The 19,167-nt window shown below is 30.8% G+C and overlaps 1 protein-coding gene across 4 annotated transcripts in view; it reads left to right on the forward strand.

Annotated features, from left to right (window-relative positions):
* Nucleotides 1–19,167, forward strand: part of LOC135959581 (uncharacterized) — a 70,879-nt gene that overhangs the window by 23,396 nt on the left and 28,316 nt on the right. For all 4 annotated transcript variants that reach the window (XM_065510538.1, XM_065510539.1, XM_065510537.1 and 1 more), the window contains one exon: nt 18,111–18,232. In XM_065510538.1, coding sequence (XP_065366610.1) covers nt 18,190–18,232 — 43 coding nt within the window. In that variant the 5' untranslated portion in view covers nt 18,111–18,189. The remainder of the gene's footprint in view (nt 1–18,110; nt 18,233–19,167) is intronic.

Genomic DNA, 19,167 nt, shown 5'->3' on the forward strand with positions numbered 1-19,167 from the left:
ACTTTTTTGTCACTAATCAATAAAAATTTTTTTTTAAATTTTGAAAAAAATTAAAAAAAAAAAATTTAAAAAACTATTTAAAAAATTTTGAAAAAAAATTATTTAAAAAATTTTGAAAATTTTTTTTTAATTTTTGAAAACAATTTTGAAAAAAGTTGAACATTTTTTTTAAATTTTGTATACATATAATTTGGTGAAGAGTATATAACATATAGCTCTTACTTATTTTCTGTGTATTTTGGTTTGTTTTAAATTGCCGAGATTCCAGACAATAAATTCCGTAAATCGGGTAATAAAAAATTGGCTAAATTCCCGTGAAATTTGTTACAATAATTCCCGGTATAAAACCTCTAAATCCAATTAAAGCAGCAAGAACTCTGTTATCATAACGCATTATCGAGCACCAGTACAGGTACTGCTTGAACTACCTCATTTTCGAAAAAGTATGGTCCAATGATGCCTTCAGTGTAAAATCCGTTTCCAGTGACTATTTGTGTTTTTTACATTTGCTTTCCTAAAATCAGAGTTAGGTACTCTGAAAAAAGAAATCATGGTTAAAATTGGTTCATCACTTAGGATGATTTTACTCAGAAAAAAGTTATTATTTTTTAAATAATGTCCACCAAAAATGATGGGGGTATATTGAATTTGTCATTATTTATCGCAGACCCACACAATTATATATGTATATTCTGGGGCCTTATGAAATTCTAAGACGATCTAGCTTTGTCTAGCTAATTCTAAGACGTATGTCGAAGACACTATAGGGTCAAAACAAAAAGAGCTATCTGGCTGAAATTTTCCAATTTCCATTATTGAAAATGGGCTATCCCTCATACAAATTATCCCCGGAATTCTGTTTGAGCAGCCATTAATATGTTCATTATGCGAAATTATACTGTAAAGTATGGCGAAAATCGGTCAATATTTGTGCCTAGTACTCATACAAGGTCCCCATCAGAAAATGCCGTGAGCAGTCATAACTGTTTTTTGCTCATTTTTAAAAGAAGGACAAAAAAGACCCATGCCTTGAGGATTTAGAGGGTTAACATATTCTACAAAAATATTCTCCGTAACATTTTACATAACTTTGCTGAACACATTTTATACCTAAAGTGTAAGGATCACATGGTTTCTTATGACGATTAGCAATAAGAATGTGCCAGAGTTGGGAAACTTTAACCCCCCCTCAAATTAATTTCAGATGTAAACTTTCAAAACGCCGATACACGTGTCTTTTTTTTTTGTCTCCTCTATCAAAATTTATTGGTCGGACCTCGTAATTTTTTTTGGTGTTGTATAGTGTAATTAATATCGTGATGAAATGGGGCTTAAACATGTTTTATATGAAAATAAATATTTCTAAAATTTTTTGTGAGGATCGGGTTATAATTGACCCTACATAACCCATATATTTGATTGCCACGTATTGATGGTGGGTATACTAGATTCGGCACAGCCTCAACAAAAAACCATTTGATGCAATTTAATACCAGGATTCACAAATTGGATTATATTAAAGTGCTATTTTATTGAAATACCTTAGATGTAAGCCCATTGATCTATTTGCAGCATTTGCTTCCACTTAACCATGCGTCATAAGCTAACGGTATGTACAGTATCCATATTTTAAATTTAAATAATACCAATTAAAAAACTGCTGTATCATTTTAAATTGTTAGAAGAGTTTAAATTTAATTCAACAACAATTAAAAATCAAACCACAAATATCTGTTAAACCACAATAAAAAACTTATTCAAAACCACAACAAAGTGTTTAACACCACAGATAATATCTGTCAGATATGTGGTATGTTGCTGGGCAACTGGTCGTATGAGCGACACAACTGTTATAAATTAAATAAACAACAAGGTTAATAACATACATAAATACATATGATGTATTTATTGTAAAAATATATGCCGGTATATGACGATGACATATTTTGTTTCTTAAACATTATTGTAATTAATAGTTTCAATAACTTGTCACAATGTTTAAAAAACACATGCTAAAGAAGAATCTTTAAAACAGTTTTATAAAGGTGACAGCCAACATGCATAAAAAAACATTAGAGTGTCAGAAAAAAAATCAGTAAAACCATAAAACAATAAATATTTTTTATTTGATGGGTATTAATAATAAATAATTAAAAACATTATTTAAATCTTGTAAACCTTGACAGTTGATAAATTCTATACATGTGAAGAAAACAGCATAGGTTTCGTTTGAGTTGGAAAAAACCAAACTGACAAGAAACCATGAGCAAAAGCATCAGCAATGGCAATAGCACAGTTTGATCGTTTTCAGATATACAAGATAGTGTTCGTAGTGTTATTGGTTTTTGTTTAAGAGAAGGGGATTTTTTTTTTGAGAATCTTTAATAATTTATTGTAAACTGAATACATATTTTTCGCATGAATCTCAATTTGCAGAAGTATTAAATAACTAATTCATTTTTTAGATTGAAAAAAAAAACAATTTTGGGACATCCTCAAAATTTACGCAGAGTTTAAATAGAAAACAACGGTATTTTTTTAAACCCAATAGATTGGTTGGTTGGTTTACGTGGTAGTTCACTACGTGCGAACAATCAAGTAGAGTCGAAGGGACCCCGTTTTGATGAGACCACACCACTCGTCAGATGTAATGTCGTTTACATCGCAATGTAACTAAAATGTGCTAGCTAGACCCAACCTGATTTGCGTGCTTGCCTAATGCCCAGTGTCCCGTTAATACTACCAGCAACCTTGATATATCCCTTCTATTTCGGGTTATCAGTTGCATAGTACGTTTTTCGTTAAAAGATGGCCACATCAACTTGGCTACTCTACATGTGTCTAAATTACGCCATCTATTCTCAGCCTTTGTAAGAAAATGTCTGAAGATGATACCTTTGATAGTCCCCAGTGGAATTGCTACTGAGACCGCATTGGAGATATCTATGGCAGATCCCATTCTGGCTAGTTCGTCTGCCTGTTCATTACCGTAGTGGTCCCTGTTCGCAGGTACCCAAACCAAAGTAATGTCAGATAGACAACCTAGAATTGACAGAGAGTTCCTACATTGCCTAACTAGTGAAGATGAAATTATGTAGGCATTCAATGAGAGAAGTGCCGCCTGACTGTCGACAAAAATACCTATATTGCCGCGGGTATTATGATCATATAGTGTATTACAAGCTGCCGTGATTGCAAAAATTTCCGCCTGGAAAACACTACACTCATTCGGAAGACGATACGAAGAGCATACCTCAGGTTCGTCACAGAAGACGCCAGAACCAACACAACAGCTCATTTTTGAACCGTCTGTATATATCCTGGTGTCATATTTGTACACGAGATTACCCCTACCCCACTCACTCCTGGAGGGAATTAAGACCTTGAATTCCCTATCAAAGTCCGTGTATGGAGTAATATAGTCAGATAGTTGGAGAACGATCGAAGGCAACTGGCTCAAGATCCCCGCGTGGCCATATGTTCTCGATCTCCAACAACCAGATGTTTGAAGCCTCGCTGCGCTACAGGCAGAGGTAGCCATTATGTGAAGGTCTATTGGCACAAGGTGCAATATAGTGCTCAGTGCCTCTGAAGGACTAGTTCTTATTGTGCCGGTTATACCAATGCAGGCTGATCTCTGGACTTTGTATAGTTGGTCTACAACATACTTCCTTCTAGTTGCAATAGCCCAATAGAACTTGACATTGTTACTAACACATAAAAAGTAAATTTTTATCAAAAATCCAATTTTGGGCCACTTTTTTGAGCATTGCTGACCGTATGTGGTCTCCAAGGCGACAATTGTTGCTAATTTATCAGCATTAACCAGTGGCTTCACGTGACCCCAAAGAAAATAATCGCACGACCTTGGAGACCAATTGAAACGACTATTTCTCGAAATCAAGTTATCCCCACATTTTGATTTCAATAATCGATTGTTGCGATCGCCGTATGCCACGTAGCACCATGCTGTTGAAACCACATCTCGCCCGGTTCAATTTAATCCGTATTTGCAAACATAAAATCATTGATCATGGTGCTATAACGATCTCCATTTAGCGTAAGACGAACTCCGGCTAATTTTTTTAAGAAAAAAGGTCAACAATGACATGTCGATTCTCTGACCACCAAACTTCCATTATTTTTTCAAATATCGACTAGCAATGTTTATGTTTGTCATTCCGTTTGTAATTTCTTAATAACATAATAATTTGCAATCCTTTACAACCTCGATTTTTGACCCATATCTGGATTATTAAGTCATTAATATAGACAATATGGATATCATAGTAAGTTGGACCTACAATGGGTCAAAATCGGAAAAAAATATTTTTTAACCCGAACTTTTTTTTCACCAAAAGTTTTTTTCACTAAGTACTAAAAAAAACTGCAAAAACAAAAAAAAATTAAAAACAATTCGAAAACATTTTTTTCCAAAAATTGAAAAAAAACAATTCGAAAACATTTTTTTCCAAAAACTTAAAAACGACTTTGGAAAAAAAATTTTTGTTTACCTAAAAATATTTAAAATTTTTATTTTGAAGTATAATTTGGTGAATGGTATATAAGATTCGGCACAGCCAAATATAGCTCTCTTACTTGTTTAAGACTAAAAAGAAAAAAGTTCATCGCATTTCAAAATTACTTCTCCAACCCAATCATGCCCTTTTGGTATTGCAAGAAAAATTCTTTAAAGAAACTGAAAAGACGTATGTACTCGCAATCCTGAAAATTTGGTACCGTGAAATAGCTCCCAAATGAAATAACTCCCAATGAAATAACTCCCTATGAAATAATTCCCATCAAAAATGAAATAATTCCCAAACTTGAAAAATTAAATAACTACCAAAAAATGAAATTACTCCCAATAATCGGCGGTTTCATAGTTTTAAAAATACTACTCCCAAAAAAGCGAAATAACTCCCAATGAAATAAATCCCAATAGAAATGAAATAATTCCCAATCCGAAGCAATTTATTTATGTAATCTAAAAAAAGGAACTACAAAAATGAAATTATTCATCGCTTACCAAACATTTTTTGCATTGCGGGCCTATGAGCGAAGCCGGTTTTTGATACACCCCAGAGGAGAAAACCTTTGCGCCCGGCCGAATGCCCACAATGCAAAAACCTTTTCTGAGCGAAGCCAGTTTTTGATACACCCCAGAGGAGAACACCTTAGCGCCAGGCCGATGTCTGCAAATGCAAAAAACTTTTCTGAGTGAAGCCAGTTTTTGATATTTATGGGTTCTGGTTTTGCAAAGTAGAACCTAACAAAAATGAAATAACTCCCAATACAGTGAAATAACTCCTAATTCCCAAAATAAAATGAAATAAAATCCAACAAAAATTTTATTGGGAGTTATTGCATTATGAAATAACTCCCAACAAAAAATTATGAAATAACTCCCTATGCGTTGGGAGTTGTTTCATAATGAAATAAGTCCTAAGTTGTATGAAAAATTCGTTGGGTGCTATTTCATCTTTTCGTGGGGAGTTATTTCACGGTACCTGAAAATTTTGCACAAATTAGTTCTAACTACTCGGAAATTATACTTTAAAGTATTCGACAATATTTGTCCCTAGTCCCCACACAAGGTCCTCCTCAGAAAATGACTTGAATATTCATAATTGTCTCATAATAATTAATATGGTGATGAAATAAGACATTTATATGAACCTAAATCTTTTTACCAACTTTTTTGTGAATCGGTCCATAAGGGCCAATTGATGGTGGATATACTAGATTCGGCACATAATACAATACAATCATCTCCTTTCAAATATTTTGTCATTCCCTTATAACTGAATCTGCTAAAGCATCCTTCGTGATATAATTTTGAGTCCATAAACGATCTATTGTACAATTTCCCAAAGGTTTCCTATGGTATTGAGAACTGGCATTTAATCATGCCATTTCAAAATACGTACTTCATTGGATTCTAATAACTCGGTTACAACCCTATAGTTGTGCTGCAATCTCCAAACTAGGGGCCTATTTTCCTCATCGAATGGATACATAACATCGTTTAAAATGCATCCGATTCCAGTCATAGTGTCGTTTTTGATATGAATTAGTCCAATCTTGCCCTGAACAACAGACTTACACCATAATATTGCCAAACAAGAGGGTCTTGTTTGTGTACTTGGGTCTAGTCTCTTTCATTTAGCCATGTCCGTCTGTCTGTCCGTCTGTCTGTTGAAATCAATTTTCTGAAGACCCCAGATATCTTCGGGATCCAAATCTTCAATAATGCTGTCAGGCATGCTTTCGAGAATTTTGCTATTTAAAATCAGCAAAATCGGTCCACAAATGGCTAAGATATGAGGAAAAAACCAAGACAACCTCGATTTTTGACCTATTTTTGACCTATATCTGGATTACTAAGACATTAATATAGACAATATGGATATCTAATGATAGATATTTCAAAGACATTTGCAACGACGTATATAAGACCATAGTAAGATGGACCTACAATGGGTCAAAATCGGAAAAAAATTTTAAACCGAATTTTTTTTTTCAAAAAAAAAATTGAAAAAACAAAAAAAAAAATTTTAAATTTAAAAAAAAGAACTGAAAATTTAGAAAAAAAAAATTAAAATTTAAAACAAAAAAAAATCAAAAATTTAAAATAACAATCGAAAAAAATTTTTTTCCAAAAAATTAAAAAAACAACTGGAAAAAAATTAAATTTTGTTTACCTAAAAATATTAAAAATTTTGAAGTATAATTTGGTGAAGGGTATATAAGATTCGGCACAGCCGAATATAGCACTCTTACTTGTTTTATTTGGATTCTTCTGAGGGAATTGTATTACATTTCTGTCTCTACCAGTTTAAATGTTCTTTGGCAAAGTACAGTTTCTGTTTTAGAAATAAGAGTTTTTTTCTCGAGATAATAGCAACCAAGACCAATCTCATTTGCCCTGCGGCTAATATTCAGTGAATTAATTTATAATTTTAGCTTACTAATAACCTCCTGTTGAATCATTTTTGGGAATGTCTTAAACTGTCTTCCTATTAAATTATCTGGGAGTAGTTTTACAAGATCTTCCAATCAAATATTGAGTTTTTAAGAATTTTTTAAAATAATTATTGAAACGGCTGACTTATTAATTAAATATTAATCAAAGACAAGTATTTAGAAATTTTCAAAATTTTTCACAACTTCCATTCATATTTAAGGTTGAGAACCAACACTAACTAGATGGTTTGTGTTTTATATGACGTTAATAAATATACAAAAGTTTACCGTGTCATCTTACTTCATTGTACCAACACAGATCATAGACCTTTTGTAAAAGATCACAACAAATGTTTTCACAATTAATTAGACCATCTATAAATTATGTATTTACATTTTTCAGATATTTGTTTAAATCAATTTATAAAACTGGTTTAATAAATCATCATTTTTATAAAAAACAATAACAAATACTAAAATATAGTGTATAAAAAATATCAAATATTTAATAATTGTATCCATTCGTATCAAACCACCAAAAGTAACTGGTTTTTTTGTGTGCTCAAAAAAAAAAGAAACAAAAAATAAAAATAAAAACAAACTACAACAAATTGTTTAATTTACCCGGATGCAAAGTAAGAATGAAGACATCTTTCACTGATCTAAATTTAATTAAATTACACGAGATTTGTACGAATCGCGCGCAATTTCTACTCTACATCTTTTTATAATCGTATTAAAGCTGTAGTAATATGAAACTAAACAAGTTATAGTGTTATATTCGGCTGTGCCGAATATTGTATACCCACCAACAATAAAATATTTTTTTGATATAGGGGGTTAGAGTCAATTATGGACCGATCCTCAAAAAAGTTGGTAGAAAGATTTAGGTTCCTATAAAACTTGTTTATGTCCAATTTCATCATGCTAGAAATTATTAGACAATTATGACTGTTCAGGGCATTTTCCGAGGGGGACCTTTTATGGGGACTAGGGACAAATGTTACCCGATTTTCGCCATACTTTACAGTATAATTTCAGAGTACTTAAAACTAATTTGTGCAAAATTTGATCGGGATTGCTGCATAATCAACATTTATGACTGGTTAAACAGTATTCAGGGGGAACATTTGTATGGGGCTAGGTGAAATCATGGACCGATATTGCCTATTTTCATTACTAAACAACCCTTATCACCAGATAGTATTTGTAGAGCAAGCTAGCTTCTTCTGTTTGAGCCCTATAGTGTTTTCAGCAGATAGACAGAAGGACGGATATAGCTAGATCTTCTTAGAATCTTATAGGACCCAGAATATACATAAAAATGTGGGTCTGCGACATATATTTGCATGTGTTACAAACGGAATGACAAAGTCAATATACCGCCATCTTTTTTGATGGTGAGTATAAAAATGCGTAGAAATTTATTTAAGATGATTGTTGATTTAGTTATTCATCCAATTGCAAACACTCACGCACACTTTGTATGTACGTAATGAAATAAATAAAGGTATTAATCTAAAAGATCATTTACAAGTCCACTTACACGCATGGACAGAAAATAATCATGGTTCAGTTAAAATTGGTATGTTACAAACGATTGGAAATTCAATACTTATCTACAATTTAAAGATGATTTTGGTAGTTTTTTGGAACGTTCAGATTGTTGTGAAAATAATGGTATTAAATAAAGAATTTAAAAAACAATTGATTAAAAATCAAATTTTGCATTATAACAGTACATTTGCAGACACATTCTGAAAGCCTTTCTGATCCTCTATTTACATTACGATTTTCATACTGATCTTTCCAGTAGTTTAGAAGTTCTGTATTTATTATAAATTTTTTTCAATTAGATCCACAATGCAGTGTTAATTTAGGAAATTAAAACTTCAAGAAACGAATTTTTCAACTTAAACATAAATTGATAATCATTTCCACCCAAAACTAATATCCTTAAAGGGAAGAGGACTGACACACAACTTGTAATATGACTGGTTCTTCAGGGATTTGATCCAGTTATAGTTCTTATACCTTATATGAAGAAATTTGTTACTACATCAATGTAGGTGAAGGGGAAGAAAAATATTTTTATTCGAATGATTAAAATTCAGTTCAGTTTGTAATAAAAAATGATTCGATCAATAATTGTCGGCTAATTGAATACTCGAATAAATTTATTCTCAAGCTAATATTTATAAAACTAATGGGTTCAGTTTTAATTTTGAAACATTTGTACAATATAAATTTATCTAAAGTATTGGCCATTCTTTGCTATGACCTTTTTTCATCTTTCTGGCATCATATGGATTCCGAGCCAAAAGAACTGCTCATCTTTTGAACGCCAAGAACGAATCAAGCCAATTTTGGATACTCTGTTCTAAAGTAAAACGTATCCCAGAGAGAGCGTTCTGCATCGATCGAAACAAATAGTAGTCGAACGGGGCAAGTTATGGACTATAAGGCGGGTGAGGCAAAACTTCCACTTCTTTCTAAATAGTTTGTAACAGGTATTGCAACATGTGGCCTAGCGTTATTATATGTCTGGCCGCATATTCTGGATGTTTTTCGGTCAATGCTCGCTTCAAACGAATCAGTTGCGTTCGGTACAGGTTCTCTGCCATGGTCTGGCCATAATTCAGCAGCTCATAATATATAGGAATTTTGTTCTCCCAACAAATACAGAGCATTATCATAGCACCATGGATATTTGGCTTTGGTATCGAATCGGCTGGTTGGCCGGGCTTTACGTACGATCTCTTACGCTTCGGGTTTTTCCATTTTTCATCGCAAGTAATGATTCGATCAAAAATGGTTTTCTTTTATAGGTTTCAAGCAGCAATTCAGACATACTAAATCGTCTTTCAAGGTCTCTCAATATCGTTTCGTATGGTACCCAATTTCCCTGCTCCTTGCTAATGTTTTGAAATTGCTGATTGAGAAGCTCCCAATGATTTTGCAAGCTCTTATTGAGTTCGACAACAATCATGCCTCCAATTCTTGGTCTTCAAACTATTTTGGCAGGCCTGGGCGATCTTTATCTTCGGTGTAAAAATTACCACTTCTGAACCGAACAAACCATCTATCGAACGTTGAAACCGATGCACAGTGGGAGAACTGAGAAGAAAAGTGGAAATAAATCTGCAACTTTTAAATGAATAGATCGATTATAATAAAAATTCCCATGGCTATAGAGGAGGTGTTGATAAGTTTAACTTTTGAATTTGGGCTTATAACACCAAAGGGTCACCGAGCCACAATGCCCCAAATTGGGGTACCTCGGGTATATCAAAAATATGCCAAATTTTTTTTTGCGATTCGATTTAAAAGATTTTTATATATGTATATGGAATCTACTAGAAGAATCTATGGCTTCAGCCATTATAGTTTACGAGTTATTCGCATTTGAAAAGTAAATTTGTATGTTTTTTACCTACCTTGGTCTGCTTTTTTGCTAATAACGGATTCTTTCCTGATTTTCTTGAAATATCTTTTTTTGAATTAATAACAAATTTATTAATAATCGTAAGGAAAAAATGTTTAAAAACCTTTACTGAGTCAAAAGTAATGGCTATCCAAACTAACGTTTTTTTTTATTTTTTTTTTTTTGAAAAAATACTTACATTAATTTTAAATTATACAGAAAATAAGAAAAAGATAAATAATGTATTTATATTTTTTCTGAAAGATAAACTCTCGTGAAATATTATAAAAGCAAAATAATATCAAAATTCGTATTAGTGCGTCCAGATCCTTCCGAAATAGACATATATTTTATGTAAATTTCAACTTTAGACAACATGTTCTCTAATCGCATAGCTGCTTTGAAAAAATTATGACCTGTTTTGTATGTAAAATTTCATTAAAAACGATTCATAAACAAAACTTTTATCGCATTTTAAAATTAAAATTTTCAGCTACCTTTTTTATATCAACGTGTAGGAATGTCCTCTTTTCAAAAATGTACGCAATTTTTAAGAATTAAAAAAATTATAGAAGACTTTTTTCAAAAATATAGGAATAAATATTGAGCTTGTTGTTTATTACGCTCTTTTTGTCACCCACTTATTGTAAATATGAAACTAGTGATTATGTTGGTGAAAGGTAACGCAGAAGAATCCAGCTGACACCTCTCTAAATTTTAATAGTAAAGCACTGCCTCACTGATAACGAAAACTACAAAGACATTCGGCTGTGTCGAATCTATATACCTTTCACCAAATTATACTTTAAATAAAAATTTTAAATATTTTTAGGTAAACAAAATTTTATTTTTTTTCAAAATTGTTATTTTAATTTTTTTTTAATTTATAAAAAATTTGAAAAAAAAATTCGGGTTAAAAATTTTGTTTCCGATTTTGACCCATTGTAGGTCCAACTTATTATGGTCTTATTACTTATTATATACTTATATACGACTTTGAAATATCTATCATTAGATATCCATATTGTCTATATTACTAAATTAGTAATTCAGATATATAGATATAAAATAGGGTAGAAATCGAGGTTGTCCTAATTTAATCCTTATATCACAGCCATTTGTGGACCATTTTTAAATAGCTACCGAACCGGGGCTATAGCGGATATATTGATGTATAAATCATGTAAGTTATTTGGGGGCTTCGGAAAGTTGATTTCAACATACAGACTGACTGACAGACGGACATGACTATATCGACTCCGTTGAATTTATAACGATCCAGAATATACATACTTTGTGGGGCAGCTAATGATAAATGTAGAAATTACACTCATGGTGTAGGGTATAAAAAATCATTTGAATTTCTTGTGTGCCTTTTAAAGAGATATCAATTTTAAATGAACCATGATTTCATATTAACAAATGATCTGTTATATTGTACGTATTATAGGACGACTGACTCCACATACAACATGCAATGAAAACTAATTTATATTAATCCATACAAAATACCGGCACTCATTCAAATACATGCGAACATTATTAATACCATCATCATCATCATCATACATGGCTGGTACATGTTTATTTATATTTTGGTTTTCACAAAAAAAAGGCGTTAATTCAATTAAGGAGAAATAAATATACATAATTCTTAAGCCTAAAGTCACTATTTAAATTTAAATGCGAGCAAATGAAAATTTTTATTTCATTGTATGACAACGTATATTAAGATGGCCCCTATTTAGACTTTTTGGAATTTCGTTGCTTTCAAGGTCTAATATTTGTCTATGTCATCTAAAAATCAAATGCTGAAAATTTTACCAAAATCGGATGACGTTTAGAAGTTACAAGTTCGTTTGTGCCGAATCTTATATAGCCTTCACCAAGGTATACTTCAAAATAAAAATTTAAAATATTTTTAGGTAAACAAAATTTTTTTTCCAAAATTGTTTTTTTTCAATTTTTGGAAAAAAAAAATTTTCGAATTGTTTTTTTTTTAACTTTTAAAAATTTTTTTTATTTGTTTTTTCAATATTTTTTTTATAATATTTAGCGAAAAAAAAGTTTTGGTGAAAAAAAATGTTGACCCATTGTATTTCCAACTTACTATGGTTTTATATACGTCGTTGCAAAGGTCTTTGAAATATCTATCATTAGATATCCATATCGATCCCTTAGCGCCAAATTATCGTAAGCGACATTTTCTAAATTAGTTTTTTATTGCAAAAATTAAAATTTTATGGACCAACTGATGTTTTAGCGTTCTCAGAATATCAAAATTGTTAATAAATTAGAAATTATAGGGGGTAAGATTTTATTGTAAGTCAATTGGGGGATTCAAACGGTCTCATATTAGGTCGTATTGTCATAATGTCTAAAATATTTTTTTAGTTTAAACAAATTTTTGTTGGATTTTAAACAAAAAAGTTATAAACTAATAAGACTTTTTGAACTATGTTTATTGGTTTGTCACAAAATAACACCTTTTTTGTTTGCAGCACAAAAAGAATTTGTTTAAACTAAAAAAATATTTTACGACATTATGATAATACGACCTAATAGCAGACCGTTTGAATCCCCCAAATGTTTACATTTTACAGTAAACGAATTTTATCGTAAGCGACACATAGTGGTATAGAAAAAAAAGAAGGAAATAAATCTGTAACTTCTAAATGGTTAGATTGGTTTGAATGAAATTTCACATGCACAAAGAAGAAGTGCTGTCGAGTTTAAGTTCTGAATGTGGACCTCATGGGCCCACCAGGGGCGCGACCAAGGGCCCTCAAAGTAGGACACCTTGGGTATGTTACATTTTTAAAACGATCCTATTTCTTCGTTTGTGTTCCAATTTCAAAAAAATTACACATATAAAATCTTTTCATCGAGCGCTAAAAAAGACCTAATCGTAGCTATCAATTACCTCTTATAGCTTAGGAGATATTCGCATTTGAAAATTAAATTTTCAATATTTTTACCCAACCTACTCCAGTTTTTTGATAACAGCGTATCCAAATATTTTCCGATTTTCTACAGTTTTCCTTCATTGGACTACCAACATATGTATGTGTCAAATAGAAAAAGAACTGTTTAAAAATAATGACTATGTCCAAAGTTATATGCATTTGAATTTAAAAAATTTTAAAAAGCCGATTTGTCGCTAATTTTTTGGGAAATAAGAACTGTTTTTCTTTTTAAGTTATCACAAAAAATTTCTAAGAGGATGTATAATATACTTTCTGAAAGCTAAGTTTTCATAAAATATTTTAAATGAAAAAAGAATTAAAAATTTTTGTTACCGAAGGGACCAGGTCCATTAAAAAAACACATATTTTTTATGTAAAATTAAACTTTATGGCAAAATTTCTCAAATCGCATATTCGATATCAAAATATAGTAACCGATTTTAGATGGCCCAATAAGCTTTTAATTATTTTGTAAAGGGTTCCGATAACTCCGACCCTGGTCTGGATATTATAGCCAAACAACTAAAAATTTCCATTTTTGGGATTTTTCAAAACTTTTTCGGGAATTGCGGGATTGCTGATAATAAATTTCAAAATTCGTTTTTATTTTTCCATTTTGAATAGAAAATGTGAAATTACATTAAAAACTATTCATAAATAACAGTTTTATTTCAATTTGAAAAATTTTTATCTATGCAAAAATTCAATAAATATAAAGTATTCCATGAATTTTTAATTGTCAATAGTTATAAATATTTTTGAAAAATAGACAAATAGGCTGAACGAAATTATATTATATCGCATCATAATATTTTTAATTCTATGTATAAATTTCAAAATAATCGAAAAAACCTTCTCCTGTAAAGTTTGTGTTTTGTCGCTTACGATAATTTGGCGCTAAGGGCTCGATATTATCTAAATTAATTACTTAGTAATAAAGTGGACCGATTTTCTCGATTTTAAATAGCAACCGAGCCGGAAGAATTCCGGAGATATTGATGTATGAATCGTGTATGTAAGTTATTTGGGGGTTTCGGAAAGTTGATTTCAACAGACAGACAGACGGGCATGGCTTAATCCGCTATTTATAAGGATCCAGAATATATATACTTTATAGGGTCGAAAAATTATATTGTGGATATTACAAACGGAATGACAAACTTGAAGGTGAAAGGTATAAAAATTTTGTTAAAAAAATGAGGTGAACAAAATTTGAGTGAAAAAAAATTTTTTTTAATAAAAAATTGGAATGAAAAAATAATTTTTTGTCGAAAAAAATGGATTTCAAAAAAAAATATGTTGGTGAAACAAATTTTTGTTTAAATTTTTATCGCTGTTTTTTGTTTATTGTGGGACGATTTATTTTCTCGTCCAAAAGAAGGGCCATCCTAATGTACATAGTATCTGTAAGTGAGAGTAAATATTTAAGTAGCAAAATTGTTGTTATTGTACATATTGTTGTCATTTTATTTGGATATTGTCATGATGTTGTTGTTGTTTTCTTTTCTTGCTTTTTTCTTCTACACAAATCTGTAAGATTGTTTTTCATTTGTTGTACAACTACATACAAATACAATACTGTATTGTATTTTAGTATCGTATCGTATAGTTTGTTTGTAAGTTTAGTTTAGATTAATAATGAAAGAAATTTTCAATTTAGTTTTTTGAGAACAATTGTGGTGGTAAATTTTTAAATTTAGTTACTTAATATACGTCTTAAATGTACTATTATTGTTGCTATTTTATTATTATTTTTACTCATTTTTTACGATTTTTAAAGGCTAATAACTTTTCTAAAATTTCGTAATATTGGATGTATGATTTAAAAAAGTGGGATTTTTTTTGTAATTTTTAGCTTTTATTTTGAAACTTTTGAACAATAAAAATTTATTCAATGTATTGGCCATTATTAGCTATGACATTTTGCCATCTTTCGCTAACAGAAAGAAATACTACTCATCTTTTGAGGCCAAGAAGGAATCAAGCTAATATCGAATACTCTGTTCTAAAGTGAAGCGTATCCCAGAGAGAGCGATCTCCTTGGATCGAAACAAATAGTAGTCGAACTGAGCAAGGTCTGGACTATAAAGCGGGTAAGGCAAAACTTCCCAACCACTTCATTCAAAATAATTTCTAACAGGTATTGCAACATGTGGCCGAGTGTTGTCATGATGGACTATTACAGTTTCATGACTGGCCGTATATTCTGGGGGTGTTTCGGCCAATGCTCGCTACAAGCGATTAGTTGTGTTCAGTACAGGTTACTTGTCATGATCTGGCGAGATTTCAGCAGCTCATAATAAATAGGACCCTTTTGGTCCCACCAAATACAGAGCATTACCTTAGCGACATTGATATTTGGCTTTGATGTCGATTCGTCTGGTTGGCCGTCCTTCAAATACGATCTCTTACACTTCGGGTTATCGTAATGAATCCATATTTCATCGCAAGTAATGGTTGGTTGGTTGGTTTACATTGGTAGTTCACTACTCGCGAACCATCAAGTAGAGTCGAAAGGAGCCCGTTTTGGCAAGACCACACCACTCGGATATATTACTTCGTAATATATTCCTTCTATTACGGGTTATCAGTTGCATAGTTCGTTTTTTGTTAAATTAGGGTGACATTACCATGGCTATTCTCAACCTTTGTAAAAAAGTGTCTGAAGAAAATACTTTTAATAGTCTCCAGTGGAATTTCTACTGAAACCGCATTGCAGATATCCAAAAAAGATCATAATTTAGCTAATTCGTCTGCCTGTTCATTGCCATAGTAGTCTCTTTGCGCAGGTACCCAAAGTAAGGTAATCTCAGATAGACGATCATTTTTACATTGTCTGACTAAAGAACATAAAGTTGTATAGGCATTCAGTGAGAGAATTGCCGCCTAATTGTCGACAGAAATACCAATATTGCCGCGAGTATTATGATCAAGTAGTGTATTACAAGTTGTCATGATCGCAAATATTTACATTCATTTGGAAGACGATATGATATGCCTATCCCAAGTTCTCTTTTACAAGTTATGATTCGGTGCAAAAATTATATTCTTTTATAGCGTTCAAGCTGCATTTCAGACATACGAAATCGTCTTTTAAGGCTTCGTATGGTACCCAACTTCCTTGCTTTTGAATGAATTTTGATGCTTGCAAAAGTTTTGAAATTGCGGATTGAGTAGCTCCCAATGATTTTGTAAGCTCTTGTTGAGTTTGACAACAATCTTCATGGAGTAATGCCTCCAATTCTTGGACTTCAAACTTGGCGATCTTTATAGTCCGTGTAAAAATCATCACTTCTGAACCGAAGTACAAATTTTGAACCGAAGTACAGCAAAAGTTCCAGCATATGACGTTGTCACAAAATTGGATCCTTTCTAATCAAAAACAAGTAAGAGATCTATATTCGGCTGTGCCGAATCTTATATACCCTTCACCAAAAATTAAAATACATTTTTTTTAATATTTTCAGGTAAACAAAATTTAATTTATTTTTAAATTGGTTTTGAAATTTTTTTTTCAAAAATTGTTTTTTAATTTTTTTTAAAAAATTTTTTTTTCCAAATTTTTTTATTTTATTTTTAATTTTTTTTTTCTTTTAAATTTTTTTTGAATGAAAAAATTTTTTGATGAAAAAAAATTCGGGTTAAAAAATATTTTTCCCGATTTTGACCCATTGTAGGTCCAACTTACTATAGCCTTATCTACATCGTTGCAATGGACTTTGAAATATCTATCATTAGATATCGATATTGTCTATATTAATGACTTAGTAATCCATATATAGATCAAAAATAGGTCAAAAATCGAGGTTGCCCCGGTTTTTTGCTCATATCTCCGTTATTTATGGACCGATTTTGCTGATTTTAAATAGCAAACTTCTCGAAAGCATGTCTGACAGAATTATTGAAGATTTGGATCCCAAAGATATCTAGGGTCTTCAGAAAATTGATTTCAACAGACAGACGGACGGACAGACAGACAGACGGACATGGCTTAATCGACTCCGCTATCTATAAGGATCCAGAATTTTATAGGGTTGGAAATGAAAAATGTAGAAATTACAAACGGAATGATAAACTTATATATACCCTTCTCACGAAGGTGAAGGGTATAAAAATTGTTAAATAAATAAGTGACCTTCAAAAGATACGCCTATAAATCTATAAATCTCGCATTTTTAAGTCATAAACCCAATAGATAAATATTAACTTTAGCAACTCTACGGTTAGGAAAATAAATGTTTGAGTTAATTTTAAACAATAATGAATAAAACTCTATCTAATTTGCAGTAATTAGATAGAAAAAATCAAGCGGACCAAGTTGCCCATCTAGGTAATGAAAATAATTTTAGTATTATTTCTATAAACAAATTATAATCACAAAATTAATTAGTTTTAAATAATAAATAAACTATTTTTATTACCCTAAAAACTAATGATATTTTTAACAATAATTTACACACAGCCTCAAAAGTGAGTAAACACCAGAAAATTATTTCATATTTTTTTTAATAATGAAAATCATAGAATAATTCTACATCGATTAAAATTTAATAGTTTCGTTCTGTTGCAAATTAGGCCGAATACTAGCTTCGGTTTAGGTGGGACTGTAATGTATTTCATTCTTTTAAAAAATTATATAAATCACTATTGTTTACTTACTTTTGACGCCTATAGTATATGTCAGTTTATCATTAATTAAAATTAATTATAGATACAAATATTTCATTATTTTTTTTTCTCAAATCTTTTTCTAGGTTTTTAGATAAATTGTTTGTTAAACACATTTTGGAAGGATGCTCGAAATAACAAAAAAATATTGTAAATTTAGCACAGATGGACATGGACTTTTACAATGAACATATATTAACAGATTTGGGTAAGTTTACTTTATGTATAAAAAAGAAATTAATATAAAATGAACCAAATGCATGTAAATAATCAAGATTGCCTAACGTTACCGCTAAGTCACCGTTACCTATAAAATATATTTTCATTTCGATTATCGTTGCCTCTAAAATACAGTTTCAGAAATAAAACAAATTAATCGTTTCGGCTACGGTAGCCAACATTGATAATAATAGGCCTGTTCCCTTGGTAGTCAGATTTACAGTTTTGAAATTTTGAGTACGGAAACGATTTTCCTTAAAACCTGCAAATTTTACAACTACTGGAGCAAAGCTTATGATTGTGAAATATTAGGAAATTATGACAATATGACATGATAGGAGACCTTGTGAATTGACCAAATATTTAATTCGAACATTAAGCAAAAATCACCCATATTACCGCTTTTAATCTAATTCAACAGAATACTAAGTAATTTTGGTTAATAAATTTAACAATTTCTTTAACCTAATTTTACAAAATATGCCTGCTTAAATAATTACTTAAATATTCAATAATAAACGAAATCAATTAATAGAAAAGTCAATAAATAATTTTTCATATTTTATTTATAAATTCGTTCGTGCTGTTTATAATTTTTTTTTGTGAAATAAATTTATAGTTTGTTACATTTTATTAATTTTTAATATTTTATAACTCTATAAATCGTGTATACGATTTGCTAAGCAACAGTTTTTTATTTAGTTTTTTTTTTTACCAAAATGATGACTTACATTCAATTGCAATATTTGGCATAAAAGTCAGAACTGTAAAATAACCATTACTTTTATATTAAATAAAATTTATTCGTTTAGCTGATTTATCGATTATTCGTTTTATTTTATTCGAATAAATACTGAGAATTTTTTGAAGCCTAAGAACTTTATTCAAATATGTAATTGGTCTCTTATCAGAGTAATTTTATTT

The sequence above is a fragment of the Calliphora vicina genome, chromosome 5 (genome assembly GCF_958450345.1).
Source record: "Calliphora vicina chromosome 5, idCalVici1.1, whole genome shotgun sequence".
In the NCBI taxonomy this organism is placed as follows: domain Eukaryota; kingdom Metazoa; phylum Arthropoda; class Insecta; order Diptera; family Calliphoridae; genus Calliphora; species Calliphora vicina.